The following is a 17,536-nucleotide window of genomic DNA, read 5'->3' as shown; positions in this document are numbered from 1 at the left end:
TGGCCCGAGAGAAGCGTACTGGGACAGGGCTACGTGGGAACGTCGGCGCAGCCGGCAGGGATCCGGGATTCCACGAGGAAGGCGGGAGCTCTAGGCCTGAAGGGCGGTAGGGGTCAAGCTCCTGCCCTGGAAGGACTTAAGGCAGAGGCAGCGCTGGAAGTGAGGGAGCGTGCGTGTGCATTGGTGTGTACGAGGATACCTGGATGCGTCTGAGCCAGGTGAGCCGGGGGGTGGGGCCGTAGCGTTGCTATTGCTGCACTAAGACTCTGGCACCAAGCCCACACTGTCACCGTGCTGGGTGACACGGGGGTGACTCTCTGGAGAAGCTCCCCAGGAGCCTCCTCCTGGGCCAGGCCTGGCCCCTGGAGACCAGGCCCCTCTGCTGGGAGCCCCTCGGGAACAAGGCCCAGGAAGAGCGTCCTGGGAGGGGAACATGTCTGCTGGCACACTGTGTTGCTATTTAAAGACACATCCCAAAACACAGTCCAGATATACAATGTCTTCTCTGTTGTGTTTATAAAAATTCTAATCACTCAGGAAGGCCCTTCCAGAAACTGCCTCAAGAGTATTTCCCTTTCAGCAAATACTGTATATTAACCTCTTTTCAAAGGCATAAACAAAGCCAGTGGCAGGGGCGGGGGTGCAGGTGGGGGGGTCTGCTTTTATCTAGAGACGGCCCAAGGAAGCTCTGGGAGTATCCTTACCTCAGCCTCCTTCTGCTGAAGGATCTGGTCCTTGTCAACCACCTCCTCCCCCTCAGGCCTGAAAGACACAAACACATAGCACGATCAGGGTCAGACTCAGTCAGAAGGCTCACCGAGGAGTCTGGCCCCCCCTAGATCAACCCGTGGCCCAGGAAGCCCCAGCTCTCTGCCAAATAAAGCTACCCCTTGGTACTCCTGGGAGCAGCTCTTTCTTCCTCCAGTGTCTTCTAAAGCAAAGACTCCTTTGTGGGCGCAAGACAGGGCGGAAAACGGGGAACAGGGCAATGGCATTGCCAAGGGTTTCATTGACCTGGACATTCCTTATCTGGGACACTCCTTGGACTCAGGAGCCCTGGGTTCAAATCCCTGTTCTAACGCTTCGGCGACTTGGACTATGTCATTATCCTGTTAGGACGTCGGTTTCCCCACGTGTAAGCAGGAATGATAATTCCTGCCCTATCCAACTCTTAGGACTGCTAAAAGGAAAATACGTTGTAAACCTTAAAGTTGTGTATAAATGTGGATTTCAAGTGTCTATCTGCTGATAATGAAATTAAACTTTCTAAACAGCATAAAAATTTCAGGCAACCTGAGACAGAAAGAAGCCCCCAGTAACACAGAAGAAAATTTCCCAAACTCAAGGTCCTTGGGGGGATGTTATTCGAGGCCAGACCAGAGCAGAAGGGAGCCAGAAGAACTCAGGGTCAGAGATGAGAGACAAGGGCCAAAGGCCAAATCCCAGTGTGTGCAGAAAGACCCTGGAGGAGGAATCCAGCCCCCGCACAGGCTAAAGGACTATATGAGAGCAGTGCCCTGCGCTCGGGCCACCCGCCCCGGGCCCAGCCCCACTCACACCCTGAACCACCCTGCCACACCATCTGGGCAGCAAGAGCACACTCACCGGCCGCCACGTTTCAGCCTCTCCGAGCGGAAGTTCTCATAATGCAAATCCTGGGTCACCTCCTGTAGATCCTGCATGTGCGTCCTAGGAAGAGGCCAGGGCATGGGATAGGTATGTGTTTTTGCTCTTTTTAAGTCAATACCCGTTTGTCACCATTTCTTCTCCAGAAGCTCTCTCTTTCCTTGATTAGTCTCTCCCACAGGCTGACTGTCCCAGTCACTGGGCTCTGTCAACACATGCAAAAATACCCACCCAAGTACCCACAGCACCTATCAGATTGGCTAACATGACAAAACAAGGAAATGATAAATGTTGGCAAAATTGGAACACTGACGCATGGGAGTTGTGAACTGATCCAACCATTCTGGAGAGCAATTTGGAGCCATATCCAAAGGGCCATAAAAACGTTCATAGCTGGTGACCCAGCAGTACCACTACTAGGTCTATATCCCAAAGAGATCAAACAAATGGGAAAAGGACCCACATGTAAAAAACATTGATGTTCTTTTTGTGGTGGCCAAGAACTGGAGATGAAGAGGATGCCCATCAGCTGGGGAATGGCTGAGCAACTTGTGGTATGTGGAATGGACATATGGTAATGGTAATGGACACTACTGTTCCAGAAGAAATGATGAGCAGGCAGATTTCAGAAAAACCTGGAAAGATTTACATGAACTGATGCTGAGTGAAGCGAGCAGAACCAGGAGAACATTGTGACACAGTAACAGTAACATTGTATGATGATCGCCTTTAACAGACGTGGCTCTTCTCAGCAATGCAAGGATCTGAGACAGCTCCAAAAGACTCATGACTGAAAATTCCATCCACATCCAGAAAAAGAACTATGGAGCCCGAATGCAGAGTGAAGCAAACTCTTTTCTCTTTTTCTGTTGGTTTCTTTTTTCTTATGGCTTTTCCCCTTTTGTACTGATTCTTCTTTCACGACATGACTAATGTGGAAATAAGTTTAATATGATTGTACATGTATAGCCTGTATCAGATTACATGCTGATGGGAGGTGGGAAAAATTCAGTACTCAAAATCTTATAAAAGAGAATACTGAAAACTAAAAATAAATTAACTAATTAAAAAAATACTCAAGCTTTGCCACCAACCACTGACTAACTAGCTGGTATCTGGACTAGATTTCCCACTTTTCTTTGACTTCTTCTAACAAAATGACCCATCTCCCCAAATCCTCTTCAAATCAGGAAATGTGGTAACTTACAACTCTCCAGACCTAGGGCCAAGTATACTGCCTGGCACACAGGGGGTGTTTAATAAATGTTCCATCAACCAGAACATCTTAATTGTCCATGTCTGTAATGCTTTCATTTTTCTCAAGGTGGGGAAAAAAGAGAGAAAAACTGAGACCTGAAAGCAAAACTGTATTTTTAAAAGCTCCCTAACACCAACTAAGAGAACTCTCGCTACAGAGCTGTCCTACGTGTGTGCCTCCTGAAATCTACCTGCTCATCATTTCTTCTAGAACAGTAGTGTCCATTACATTCAGATACCACAAGTTGCTCAGCCATTTCCCAGCTGATGGGCATCCTCTTCATCTCCAGTTCTTGGCCACCACAAAAAGAGCATCAATGTTTTTTACATGTGGGTCCTTTTCCCATTTGTTTGATCTCTTTGGGATATAGACCTAGTAGTGGTACTGCTGGGTCACCAGCTATGAACGTTTTTATGGCCCTTTGGATATGGCTCCAAATTGCTCTCCACACAGCTCCTCCTCTCAGCCTCTCGAAAGAACTGTGCAGGAGGGGGCTATCAAAATCACTATGCCCACTTTACAGATGAGGAAACTGAGGCTCAGAGATGGCGAGTGTATCCAGTAAGTGAGATGTGAAATGGGAATCTAGGTTTCTCCTCCAATTATCACCCTCAAAAACCAAAGACACACACCCATTTTATTGATGACATTAATCTTTACATCAGAAAAATTTCATCAGCTCACCTCTCACCCCCAACCAAACTCTCTGTGACACAGAAAGACATTAAGCAAAAACAAACGCTACTGTGACCATCTCTGAAAACATGCTCCCCACTGTCTCTGCCTCTGCATCCCCTGTTCCCAGGGTCTGATTCAGGTTTCTATTACTACGAGGACAGAGTGGAGACAGAGCCGGGCTTGGAGTCAGGAAAAGCTGAGCTTGAGGCGTTATGTCAGAGCTGGCTGCTATTATGCAGTCAGCTGTTTCTTGTGCTGGTTTTTCCGTTCATGTTGCTGAGTAAGTCACTGAGCAGTCATTGTCTCTTGGTTCTACTGACCTTATTCCGTATCAGTTCATATAAATCTCCCCATGTTTCTCTGAATCACTCCCATTTATCATTTTTATTGTACCATAATGTCCCACACTTTTTCAGACATCTTCCAATTGAGGACGGGAGGGAACAACTATTCATTAAGCACCTACTACATGCCCGGCACTGTGCTAAGTGCTTTACAATTATTAGCTCCTTTGATCTCCACAACAACCCTGTGAAAAAGGCTTTAATACTATTATTTCCATTTTACAGTTGAGAAAACTTCTGACCTAGTCATACAGCTAGTACAAGTCTCAGGCTGAAGTTGAACTCAGGTCTTCCTAACTCCAAGTCCAGTGCTCTATGCCTTCTGGCACCACCTAGTGGCATCCTGAGTCACCTCGTTATTTCACTAACATAAAGAGTACTATCTGCTAGGAAAATTTTCATATGTAATGGACTTTGTTTCTGTCTTTTATTTCCTCAGGGTCTATTACATAGTGGCATCACTGAATCAAAGGACACAGACAGTACAGCAGCTTTTCTTGTATAGTTCCTAAGTAATATTCAAAATGGTCGGACCATTTCACAGGTCCACCAACAATGCATCAGTGTGCCTGACTTCACACATCCTCTCCAACATTTACTGTTTATCTTTTTCCACTCTTGACAATTTACATAAAGTGGAACAAAATTTTATAGACACTCATTTAAATACTTCCTACTCTTAGTGATGTGGAGCATTTTTTCCATGTAGCCATTAAAAAAAAAAACAACAAAAAACCTTTTTTTTTCAAATTCGTCAATCAATTATAGGGAAATGGTTCTTAGTGCTATATGTCTGTGCAAATTCCCCATATATTTTATTTTTTAAAAAACACACAAAATTTATACATTAATGTTTAGGGTTGGACTAGAGAGTTAAGGAAAAAAAAACATTGGGATGAAAAGAAAATAGTCTATGATACAGAGTTCTGTACAGAATAGGGAAGAGAGAGAAGACAGGTCATGCGGAAGGCAAAAAGATACACATGCACACACGTGCACACACACACACGCACACACAGGCAAGGGAAGGGATGTTAGGCAGCCAGGGTCAGGGCTCTAGGCCAGTCATCTGGTTCATGGAGGGTTCTGATAGGTCCTTTTTAAGGCTGTCCAGAGCTCCGCAGTGTAGATGTTCAACATGCTGTTAGAGTTGGCTTCTCCTAGCAGGCTCTGGATAGATAGTAGGATGGTCCTGATTTCATACAGGGGTCCTGTCCACACACATTGCCTTGGGTGTCCACACTGGGATGTAACCACGTGACAAACTTCACAACCTATGGGGTAGGTGCTGGAGGACTCTAGGGGGCACTTGTATCTGGATCTTCATAGGGTGCCCCAGCTGTCCCAGGGATGGTCCCACACCATGTGAATGAACTGTCTGACTATGGGAAGGCAGAGGTTCCTTCAGCTCCAGACAGCCTTGGAGTCTTCAGTTTCTGTCATAACCTGTTGGCCAGGGATCTGCAGGCTGCCCCAGGTGTGGCCCCTGATGGAATGTAGCAGCGACACTGCCAGGCAGTGTCCAGGTCGCAATTCTTGGAGGCCACAGGGGATGGAAGGCAGAGGAAGAGGAATACCCGGGCAGCAAATGTGGGGTTCCTCCCCTACATATTTTAAATGCCTGTGACATCAATGCAATGACTTTTCCCACTCTACATTTTCTCTACTGGCTCATTCCAGCTCCTTTCCCATGACCCCACATGGCTTCACTCATGCAGTGAACGCTGTCCCCTTGTAACACAGCTGGCTGCCCCTATACAAAGGGATCTGGCCCTGACCCTGCCTTTGGAGATGCCGTCAAAGCTGACAGCACAGTCTTCCAAATGAAGAACTTCACAGAATAGCACGCCAGCCCTGCTGTAGGGCTCTCCTGACCACACCACCCAGGCCTGTGGCCAGTTGCCCTCGTGCCTCCAGTGGTCTCCTCTGCACAGAGGGTTGTGAACAACCTTCCCTTGAGGTGGACTCGCCCTGACTGCCTCTGCTCCATTCCCCAAGCTCTCTGTGATGGGAGGCCTCCCCAAGGCAGTTTGCACATTAGAATTTGTACAACGGTTACCCATGTGCCTGTCCTATCCCTCACACTACATGCCAAGCTTCTTGAGAGAACTCTCAAGGCAGCACTGCCTAGTGCAGAGTGATTCATTTCACACCCAAAAGTCCTCAGTGTCCCCTAAGACTATGCCCCAGGCAGCTCCTTGGACTCAACCACTATCCCTGTGAGAATGATTCCAACCTTAGTCTCCCACAGGAGCCACAGTCCTGAATGACATCTGACCCATAAACATTTACCAGGGCCTACTACATGCCAAGCATGGGGACACAGCTAATAAGAGAAAGGCAATCCCTGCTGTCTCTACAGAAAAGCACTGGGAGGAGGCTGGTCCTCTCCAGTCAGAGGGGAGTGGAGGCTGAGGGAGAGGGCGTCAAGGCTGGCATCAGCAGCGTGGGCTGAGATCAGAAGTGACGAGTTCATCCCGGGAGCTGAAACCAGGCAGAGTGGCGGGTGCCAAGTAGAGCAAGGATCCCAAGCTGGATGCCCCACAGACCACAGGCATTAAACCCCTGGTTAAGCCAGTCCCAAATCCAATTAAAATGTGATCGGGAAATGCTTAAAAATATGAAGCCATATAAATGCTGGGAATTGTTGATTTGCTAAGTCAATACGCAGCTTGCAGAGATGCTTTTCTGCTCAAGATTGACCCCCCTCAGACCATCTCCTCACCTTCGCCCCAAGCCTCTTCCCAACTCTCCTATGGCCACGGAGGGCGCTACCATCCAGTTACTACTCTGGCCTGACACCTCCGGGCCGACCCCACCCCGGCTCTGCAGCCCAATCTTGCCCTTCCTCCCTTCCTAGCTCACAGGGCCTCATCACACCTGGCTCAGCCCATGGCCAGGGTGCAGTGATTTCCTCAAGGTCACCCCATCCCCTCTCCCAGCCCCTGCCCACATCCCCTCCGAAGCAGCTGCACTTGGCTCCTTGTGGTAGCCCATACCCCGCCTCTGCATGCACTGCCTCCTGCCCCGTGCTCTCCCCCACACCTTCTCAACACTCAGCTGAAAACCCACTTTGTGCAGGAAGTTCTCCCTGATCCCAGCATGAAATACCATTCAAGAAACTCTGGAAAGAGCCGTGAGGGGGAAGCCGGTGGCACTGACGGCTTCTCCAGGTCTCTCAAGGTCTCTATGTCTGAAGGTCCTGGCCTTGGCCTTGGCTGCTGGCCTTGCAGCAGAGAACGGGAGGGGATGTGGTGCTGGGCTGGGAGGGAGGGAGAAAGGCAGGAAGGAAGCATGTTCTAGAGCCCAGGGGGCTGAGTCAGCTCGGGGGGCCTCCATCATGCCCTCGATCCAGCACTCAAGTGGCACTCCCTACAGAGGCTGGCACTACTGCAGAGGGCGCTCTGAATCAGGGTCTGAAGCTGGCATCTGAGGCAACCTGGGTCCTCTGCCAACAAACAGATGTTGACAGGGTTCCACTCCAGCCCCTCAGCAGCCTCTCTTTCCTTCTGGGCCAGAGTCCTGCTGGGCTTTCAGCTACTCCAGGCCACTGCTGGGTCAACATGTGAGCCCTCCCACACCAATCCAGCAGGCCAGGGAGACGGTCAGGGTGTGTGTGGGGGGGGTCCTCACTCACACCCGCCAGACCAGTGTCTCTTGGGGCCTTAAGAAGCCCTGCTGCAGCTTCCCAAACACAACGGCCCAGATTCTGAGCACTTCCAACAGCTTCTTGTCAGGGATGCACAGTGTTGGTCAGCCTTCATTTCTGAAGACCAGTGGCATCACACTTGACGTGTGTGAACTGGATTTCAGTGGGCAGGGATGCACAGTTGCCAGCCTTGCTCTCTTCCAGGGGTGAGATAGAAGTCAGGATGAGTGGGAATGGTCTGGGATACAGAGGGTGACCACACTAGAAGTACACCACAGTGCCTGCTTCAGCCGCCTTCACAGCCATTAGAACAAACCGTTCTCCTCCATTCATTCAGCTAGGGGGAAATCTTTACATGCTTGGAGTAGACACCCCCTAAGTCACTGACAGGTCTAAGGCCTGCTGCTGACCCTCAACCTGGTTCAGTGCATCTGCTGAGAATTACCCGGGGGTGGCCATTGCACGTGACAGTTTCTTGGAACCACAGATGAGGAAGAGCAGCCCCCCCCCGAGATGCTAGTCCTGTCTGAACCCTCGTACACCCACCATCCTGCGGCTAGCAGGCCTGAGAGCCATCCTCCACAGCATCAAGCGAGGCATTTCTGAGGTTAACAGCCCTGCTAAGGCCTTACGGATGGGGCTTTAGGTTCCTTTCATGCACACACTAAACATCCCTCTGCCCAGGCCTTCTAGGAAAAAGGGACTCCCTTGAGAAGATGTCTCTCTACCCTCTCGCATGAGTGCTGGATCCACAGCTGTATAGTCTTATCACTGGAAGGAACCTTAGGGACCACTGAGCTCAGCTTGTACCTCTGCCAAAATCGCCTCTAACACAGCCCTCCCGGGGTGCCTGAAACCCTGCCCACTTCTCAGGGCAGCCAATCCCATGGACAGACAGCTCGTTTTCTCTCCAATTTCTCCCTCTTTTCTGCTCCTTGTTCAGCCCTCTGTCACCAAGCAGAATAAATCAATACAGTCTCTCTTCCAAGTAACAGTTTTCCAAACTTCTTTCAGACATCCCTTACGGCCTAAGTGCCCTCATCTCCCTTGGCGGCTCTCATGTGGCATGGTCTCAAGGCATTGGTCCATTCTGGCCATCGCTCTCCCTCTGGACACTCTTCAGCTTGTCAAGTTGGAAAATGGCCTAGATTTTGGCTCAGAGATTTAGAACTGGGAGGGACCTCACAGGCTTTCCGGTCCAACCGTCTCATTTTATACATGAGAAAACTGAAATGGCTTTTAAGGTCTCTCCCAGCTCCGATGATCTAAGAAGTTTCCTAGGACATTGTTTCAGATGACATACACCCACAAACAAGAAGCTAAGAGCTCATAGATCTTCCTCTTTCTCTCCCCAGCACACCTAGAGTAGAGCCTGGCTATTGGGTGTGCTTGGTGTCTTCCCCTCCCTGGCGATCTCCAAGCAAAGGCTTGTCAGGTGTGCAGGCGTGGGTGGGATCCTTCAGGGGACTGGGCTGGACTACAGAGCCACTGAGGTCCCTCCTCTGGGGCTCTCGCCTGGCTCTGTCACTCACTGGCAGGTAATGTGGTCACGGGCAAGTTCTCATCTTCCTTGAGTTTTAACGGCCTCAAACAAGGATAATCATTCCTAAGCTACCTGTCTCATAAGGTTTTCAGGAAAACACTTTATAAAGCTCAAAGCACCAGAGAACTGAGTTATTATTGTCAACTGTTCATAAAGAGTTCTAAGGAAAGCATAGATTATGGATACACATATGTGTTTTCAACAAATTCACACACTTATTAAGTAACCACTGAGTGGAAGTCAATATAAATGGAAACATACAATTGGCCTTCCGAAAAATAGTATTTCTTCATACTCCACTATCCCATCAGCCATGAAACATGGCACAAGAGGAGAGAATCCGAGGATTTCAAGTCAGAAGGGACCGTGACCCACACAGAGCACTGGCATTTGATATATTACTCACAAAGCCCAAAAGCAAGAGATAGAAAGAGAAATTCCAGTTAAAGTCACTGTAGACATTATACAACGTTCAGGAGTCTACCTGCCAAGACAAACCCAGGGACTATGTGAACACAATTACAAAACACTTTTCAGACAAATAAAGCCAGATCTAAGTAACTGGAAAAACCTCAGTTGCTCATGGGTAGGTTGAGCTAATATAACAAAAATGATGATTCTACCGAAATTAATTTACATATTCAGTGCCCCACCAATCAAACTACCAAAAATTATTTTATTGAACTAGAAAAAATAATATCAAAATTCATCTGGAAGAACAAAAGGTCAGGAATATCAAGGGAATCAATGAAAAGAAATGCTAGGGAAGGTGGTGTAGCCATACCAGATCTTAAATTGCATTATAAAGCAGCAATTATCAAAATGGCTAAGAAATAGAGGGGTGGATCAGTGGAACAGGTTAGGTACATAAGACACAGTGGTCAATGACTATAGCAATCTAGTATTTGATAAACCCAAAGACCCCAGCTTCTGGGATAAGAACTCACTATTTGACAAAAACTGCTGGGAAAATTAGAAAATACTATGGCAGAAACTGGGCATTGACCAATGTCTGACACTGTATCCCAAAATAAAATCCAAATTGGTACATGATTTAGATGTGAAGATTGATACTATAAAAAAATTAAGGGAACAAGGAATAGTTTATCTGACAGATTTATGAAGAATGGAGGAATTTATGAGCAAACGAGATAGAGAACATTATAAAATGCAAAACAGATAATTTTGATTACATTAAATTGAAAAGTTTTTGCACAAAGCCAATGCAGCCAAGATTAGGAGGCAAGCAGAAAACTAGGAAAGAAGGTTTACAATCAGTGTCTCTGAAAAAGGCCTCATTTCTAAACTATATAGAGAACTGAGTCAAATTCACAAGAATACAAGCCATTCCCCAACTGATAAAACAGTCAAAGGATATGAACAGGCAGTTTTCAGAAGAAGAAATTAAAGCTATCTATAGTCAATATGAAAAAATGCTCTAAATCACTACTGATTAGAGAAATGCAAATCAAAACAACTCTGAGGTACCACATCCCACCTGTCAGATTGGCTAATATGAACAAAACAGGAAAATGACAAATGCTGGAGAGGATGTGGGAATGTTAGAACACTAATTCACTGTTGGTGGATCCAGCCATTCTGGAGAGCGATTTGGAACGATGCACAAAGGGCTATAAAATTATGTGTAACATTTGACCCAGCAATGCCACCTTCTAGAGTAGTATCCCCAAGAAAGCATAAAAATGGGAAAAGGAACCACACTCTAGCAGCTCTTTTTGTGGTGGCCAAGAACTGGAAACCGAGGGGATGCCCATCAGCTGGGGAATGGCTGCACAAGGTGTGGTCTATGAATGTCATGGAATACTATCGTACTGTAAGAAATGAGGAGCAGGCAGACTTCAGAGAAACCTGGAAAGCCTCAGATGAGCTGATGCTGAGGGAGGGAGCAGAACCAGGAGGGCCCTGCACACAGGAACAGTCCCTGACTCTGATGGACTTGGCCCTTCTCAGCAAGGCAAGGACCAGAACAACTCCAAAGGACCCGTGATGGGAAATGCCGCCACCTCCAGAGAAAGACCTATGGATTCCGAATGCAGAGCGAAGCAGACTGTTTTCTTTTTTTGTTTTGTTTTGTTTTTTTCTTTCTCATGGTTGCTTCCATTCGTTCTGATTCTTCTATGTAACATCACTAATGTGAAAACATGTTTAATAAGAACATATATGTAGAGCCTATGTCAGACTGCACGCTGTCTTGGGGAGGGGGGATGGAGGGAGACAGAGAAAATTTAAAACTCATGAAAGTGAATGTTGAAAACTAAAAATAAATAAATTAACTTTAAAAAAAAAAAGAAGGAACTGTGAACAAAAGCCTGTCCAACATCCTCATTTTTAGATTCCATCCCTGTAGCACAGTGAGCAGAGCATTGCAGTCAAATCTTGACTCTGGAACTTACTGGTTCCTTCACCTCTTGGTGCCTCAATTTCCCCTTCTGTAAAGTAAGGACCTCATGGACCCTCAACCATCTTGCAAGGGCAGGAAGGGGCTGTCAGGAGCAGCAGCTGGCTCTGTCCTTAGGCCATCACTAGAGGGCAGCAAAGGGTCACTAGTGTGGTTACCAGAGCATCTGGGGTTGTTCCCTATCCACCCTCTCCAGCAAGGTCAAAGACAAAATGTCGATTCCCAAGTTTTTCCAGCAGGCAGATGGAAATGTAAAGTTACACCAAAGGAGAGAATGCCCAGAGTTGAACTTTGGGGAGAAGGCAGGAGCTCCCCCCTTCTGCCCATGACCTTGGTCTCCCTGGCTGGGAGGGGCACACTGGGACCCAACAGCAACTTAAATCCAGTCAAGTCCACACTGAGATGGCAGATAATCTCACCTAAGCCCCGTCCTCATCCAGAAGAGGAAACCAAGGCCCCAAGATGCGTCTTCCCCAAGCCACTACTAGCTACACACTGGACACACGAGCCACTCACTCAATGAAGCTGTAATCTTTAACATGTGCCCTCCTTAAGAGTTAACACAGACTCCAATAAGTTCATTGATACACACATCCTCTTTGCAATCAATGTCTAGAAAGGCATCCTTTTTCTCAGAAGAGAGTCTCACCGTCCCCTTTTAGAAAGCACTCTCACAGTTCCAAAGGACTCATGATGGAAAATGCTATCCACCTCCAAAGAAAGAACGGACAAATTCTGAATGCAGACCAAAGCAGACTATTTTCACTCTTTGGGGGGTTTTTTGTGGGTTGTTTTCTGTTTCTTCTTTCACAACATGACTAATGTGGAAATATATTTCACGTGACTGCACATGTATAACCCATATCAGACTGCTCCCCTTCTTGAGGAGGGGGGATGGGAAGGAGGGAGAATTTTTGGAACTCAAAATCTTTCCAAAAATGAATGCTAAAATTTGTCTTTACATGTAACTGGAAGAAATAAAATACTACTACATTTTTTTAAAGTGCTCTCAGATCCGCGTCCTCCTTTGTTCCTCTTCTCCCCACCCTGGCCCACAGCCCCCTTGCCCCCAACTCACTGCACTGTCTTCCTTCTTTAGACACTCTCCTGGCATCTTCTCCCACCAGGAAGAACATTACTTTGGCAACCACCAGTGGGGCCCCCAACAATCCGAAATGAAACGGACCTCCTCACACGAAAGCCCAGCCCAGCCATCCCCCCACAATCAATGATACCTCCTGCTTGCAGCCATTTTATCTGAACTAAGTAGAGTTGGACTCACTAATTTTTCCTGTAATTAAGTGACTTTCCACCTTATGCATTTGGAAGGAAAAAATGCCCACAAAACATCACATGAAAAAAAGGAGACCTAATGTTTCAAAGGCCACTCAGAGAAAATGTTTGCCAACCCAAATACTCCAAAAAAACCAAACCAAAGGCAGTCTTACTTACACCAACATAGTCCGCAACTTGAGGAAATCATTGTGTTCTGGATTCTCAACCTCAACCACACCCCAAGGATACAGGCGGCCTCTGACCTTTTTTCCTTTGACCTCAATGAGTTGGTTAGAACCGATAACAGCAAATGGTATGCTGGCCTGAGTGAAGAGAGGGAAAAAGGGGAAAATACATATTAATTTGCAGGAGTCAGCTGTGCTCAGGACATCCAGCCCAGCCCTGTCAGACCCAAACAGAAATAGTGTCCCGAATCAATCCCTGCAGGCCACATCTCCGCTCTGCTTTAAAATGGAATGTTCTCTTTCATCTGGCTCAGGACACACTCAGGAATGCTGTGGGCCACAGGCTGGACGTCTGACACCTCTGATCTAGCCAAATTCCTTCCCTTTCCAGAGGAGGAAAGCCAGGCCCCGGGAAGGCCAAGGACATGCCCAAAGTCACTGAGAGAGCAAGTCACTCTGACAGGATTCAAGGGCAGATTTCTGGATTCAAAATCCAAAGTTCCTTCCACTAAAACTGAAGGATACAGTGGTAAATTTCAACTATACAATCTGAGTTATTTTAAAATAAGGATTATGTTGGTAAATTTCCATTTAAAATAGAAAAAAATTAGACAGTACACAAAGAAGGGCAGAAACTCTGGAAAGTCCAGTGAAAACCTACAGGTTTACAAAGGGCAGAGCCACACACGGGCACCCAGGTGGGCAAGGAGTGGCAGGGACAGACAAACGGCCAAGGGAAATGTCACACTGACTGCTTCCTGCCACTAAATTCTAGAATGGGGACAGCTAGGTGACCCAGCGCACAGAATGCCAGGCCTGGAGTCAGGAAGACTCATCTTCCTGAGTTCAAATCTGGCCTCAGAGAGTTACTAGCTGTGTGACTCTGGGCAAGTCACTTCACCCTGCTTGCCTCAGTTTCCTCACCTGTAAAATGAGCTGGAGAAGAAAATGGCCAACCCTTCCAGTATCCACCAAGAAAACCCCAAATGAGGCCACAAAAAGTAGAGCGTGACTAAAATGAATGAACAACAACAAAGGAGTATTGTGGAGAACAGCACGAGGTGAGAATGCACCCAGTCTGACCAGGAGCTACAGATGGAGTGTGGGACAGCAGGAGAGAAGACTGGGCTGGGCAACAAGCTGCTCCCCGGCATGCGTGGCCCAGGCCAGCTTCAGGGCTCATTTCAGAGGCCCAGAGAAGGGGCAGAACTGCCCAAGGCCACGCAGACAGCACAAGGTGGCTCGACCTGGCCCCCTGCTGCCAGGAGAGAGTCTCCACACAAGGCCCTGTGCTGGGGAGGCAGCGAGAAGGAAATGGGTCCCTGGCCTCAAGGAGCCCACGCTCCCCTGGGGACAGAAGGCAGACCTCAGCAGCTACAAGCGTATGCTGGGCAGGAGGAAGAGGAGGCCAGCGATGTCAAGGGGGTAGGAAGGCAAGGACGGAGCCACCATGACCACAAAGGGGAGAAGGGGCTGCCAGTGCAAATGTAATGGCATGCTTTGGCAGCAAATGCATCAATGACAGTAACCAAAAATGAGTCACATGGAGCCAGAGCCAGGAAGGAACTGAGCTCAGCCTCCTTTTACGAAAGAGCAGACCGAGGCAAAGAGAATGGACTTGTCCAGGGTCACACAGGCAGGATGTGAGCCAAGGCTTGGATTGCCCCCATGTACCACAACGCTCTGCCACTAAGGGGTGGAAGGTGGGCAAGGGGCTTCAGAGGCGGTGGAGGAGCCTGCCCCTGAAGACTGGAGCAGGGAAGTGCCATGGTCCAGCCCGAGCCTTGGGAAGATGGCTTTGGCGGCTGAGCAGAGGATGGGATGGGGCCGAAGGCAAGACAGTCCAAGCAAGACAGGATGGAGACCTGGATTCACGGAGAGGCGGCCGCATGAGGGAGCAGGACGGGATGGACGCCAGAGAGGGGACAGAGCCAGAGCTGACCAGACTGTGGGGGGCAAGGGGCAGCAAAGAGAGAGGGGCAATTCTGAGCTGACTGAACCTGAGTGGCTGGAAGATCATGTCCTCCAAAGAAACAAGGCAGCCAGGTGGGCAGAGCGCCAGCCAAGTCAGGAGACCCGAGTGCATTACTGTCCCTGGGCAAGTCGTGTCACTTCTTTGTCTCAGTTTTCCCACCTGTAAAATGGAGACAACAGCACCCCCATAGTAGAGCTGTGAGGAAAAGTGCGATCTTTGGGAAGCTCTTTGCAAACCCTTAACATGCTATATACTTGGGAATCATGATCAAGCAGCCATGTGTAGAAGAGCAGCTTCGGGGGAGGCAACTGCTTTTGTTCCGTACATGTTGCATCTAAGAGGCCAAGAGGAAGCCCAGGCAGCTCGGCCCGAGAGGCAGATGGGCAGCGAAGTAAGAAAGTGGAGGGAGGGAGGAAGATCGGAATTGGGGAGTGACACAGATGAAGACTAAGCTTCCTATGAGAGGTCACAAGATGGCCAAGAGAACGAGCCTAAAGAAAGGAGCAGAAGGGACCGACACAGAGCCTGGGGACATAATCCCTGTCCGACGAGCCAACACACACACATGAAGTGCCTGCTGTATGCTGAGTGCTGGGGCTGATCAAGGAAAGTGAACCAGCCCAAAGGAGGCGGAGGACAGAGCAGGGCCAGCTCCCCAAGCACCCAGGGGGGACGCAGGACTGGACATGAGGTCAGCAGTCAACAGCTGATGCCATCTCGGGCACGGCTTCCAGGAATACAGAGACGACGGGGCTTCCGCCCTGGGCACCACATTTTAGGAAGGACACGGCTAAGTGCTTGCTCTGTGCCAGGCACTGGGCTAATCGCTGGGAATATAGAGAAAGGAAGAAGCCGTCACCACCCTCAGAGCTCACAATTCTAACAGGGAAACTACAGAAAATAAGCGTACACAAGGGAGATGGAGACGGGGGTCGTAACCTCTTAGGGACCCCTGGGCAGGAGGCGTGCCACAGAGTGCCAAGGATTAGCAAGGAAATCAGTTGTCTTAAAACACAATTATAAAAATATTTCATCTAAAACAAGTCCACAGGCCCAGGCTGAGAAACCCTCAGACAGCAGGGGTAGCAAGTGAAGGCCTGGACAGGCCGTAGAGAAATCTTTTAGGTATAGACTGGACAAGAGGCCTACTGAGGCAGGCAAGGACAGAGTCCAGGCGGAGGGGGCGGTCAGCAGCATCAAGAGCTTTGGAGAGGCTGGAGAGGATGAGGAATAAGAAAAAGCCGGGATAAGGCAGGGAACGATTGCTTTGGCCAGGTGCTGAGGGCAGAAGGAACCCAGAAAAGGGTCAAGAAGCGAGAGGGGGGAGGACCTGGAGGAAATGAGAGCATGCTCTGAGAGGGAAGAGAAACGCAGCCCATTGGCTGAGGAAACGGCTCAGTCAGGGGAAGGTCCTGTTGATGGAAGACGCCCTGATCACCACGGAGGGCCCCACCGCTCCTCAGGGTCTACAAGCAGGGCTCTCCCCTCTCTGCGCCCCCCACCGGCATGGCTCCTCGCATCTGTCCCTTCTGCTCAGCCCCATTCTCTGAGCTGTCGTCACCTCTTGCTTGAACTCTTTCAAAAGCCAGACCCAATGGTCCAGAGTGGCATGTCAGCCCCGCTGACCACGTGTCTCCTCTGCTGAAGACACCGCAGAGGAGCCCCAGAGCCACCAGGACAAAATACGAGCCGTCCATGGCGCCATCGGGCCCGGCCAGCCTCCCCGGGCTGGCGGCACGTCACCCCTTCACACGCTCCACACCCAGCCAGCCAAGCAACTAACGAGCATTCATTAAGCGCCTACTATGCGCCAGGCACTGTGCCTGGGGTACAGAAAAGAGGCAAAAGGCAGCCCCTGCCCTCAGAGAGCTCACAAGCCAACCGGACAGCCCACAAACAAGCACAGACGCGGCAAGCTGGAGACACACACACACAGAGATACACACAGCCACACAGAGAGATATACACAGATACACACAGAGATATACACACACACACATACAGAGATACACACAGAGATACACACAGCCACACAGATACACACAGAGACATACACACACAGACACACAGAGAGATATACACAGATACACACAGAGACACACACAGAGATACACACAGAGATACACAGACACACACACAGATACACGGACACATACCCACACACAGACACACATAGACACACACACAGATACACACACACAGATACACAGACACATACCCACACACAGACACACATAGACACACACACAGATACACACACACAGATACACAGACACATACCCACACACAGACACACATAGACACACACACAGATACACACACTCACACAGATACACATAGACACACACAGACATACACACAGACACAGATACAGACACATGCACACACACACACAGAGATACACACACAGATATACAGACACACACATACAGATACACACAGATGCAGACACACAGAGATAGACACACACACAGAGATACACACACAGATACATACCCACACATAGACACGCACACAGATACACACACATACAAGATACACACAGACATGCTCACATAAACATACACAGACACTCAGATTCACA

General features: G+C 48.8%; 1 protein-coding gene across 4 annotated transcripts in view; it reads right to left on the bottom strand.

Annotated features, from left to right (window-relative positions):
* Positions 1-639: 639 nt before the first annotated feature.
* Positions 640-17,536, bottom strand: part of LOC138171377 (septin-2) — a 66,964-nt gene continuing 50,067 nt past the window's right edge. For all 4 annotated transcript variants that reach the window (XM_069100826.1, XM_069100827.1, XM_069100828.1 and 1 more), the window contains 3 exons: positions 12,970-13,115; positions 1,606-1,689; positions 640-762 (listed from right to left, as the gene is read on the bottom strand). In XM_069100826.1, coding sequence (XP_068956927.1) covers positions 663-762; positions 1,606-1,689; positions 12,970-13,115 — 330 coding nt within the window. In that variant the 3' untranslated portion in view covers positions 640-662. The remainder of the gene's footprint in view (positions 763-1,605; positions 1,690-12,969; positions 13,116-17,536) is intronic.

Source organism: Petaurus breviceps, unplaced genomic scaffold (assembly GCF_028583685.1).
Source record: "Petaurus breviceps papuanus isolate PSGF00001 unplaced genomic scaffold, PetGlider_PUasm1.0 428, whole genome shotgun sequence".
In the NCBI taxonomy this organism is placed as follows: Eukaryota; Metazoa; Chordata; class Mammalia; order Diprotodontia; family Petauridae; genus Petaurus; species Petaurus breviceps.
Note: the sequence above shows the minus strand (reverse complement) of the source record. Positions and strands in the feature narration are given on the sequence as shown.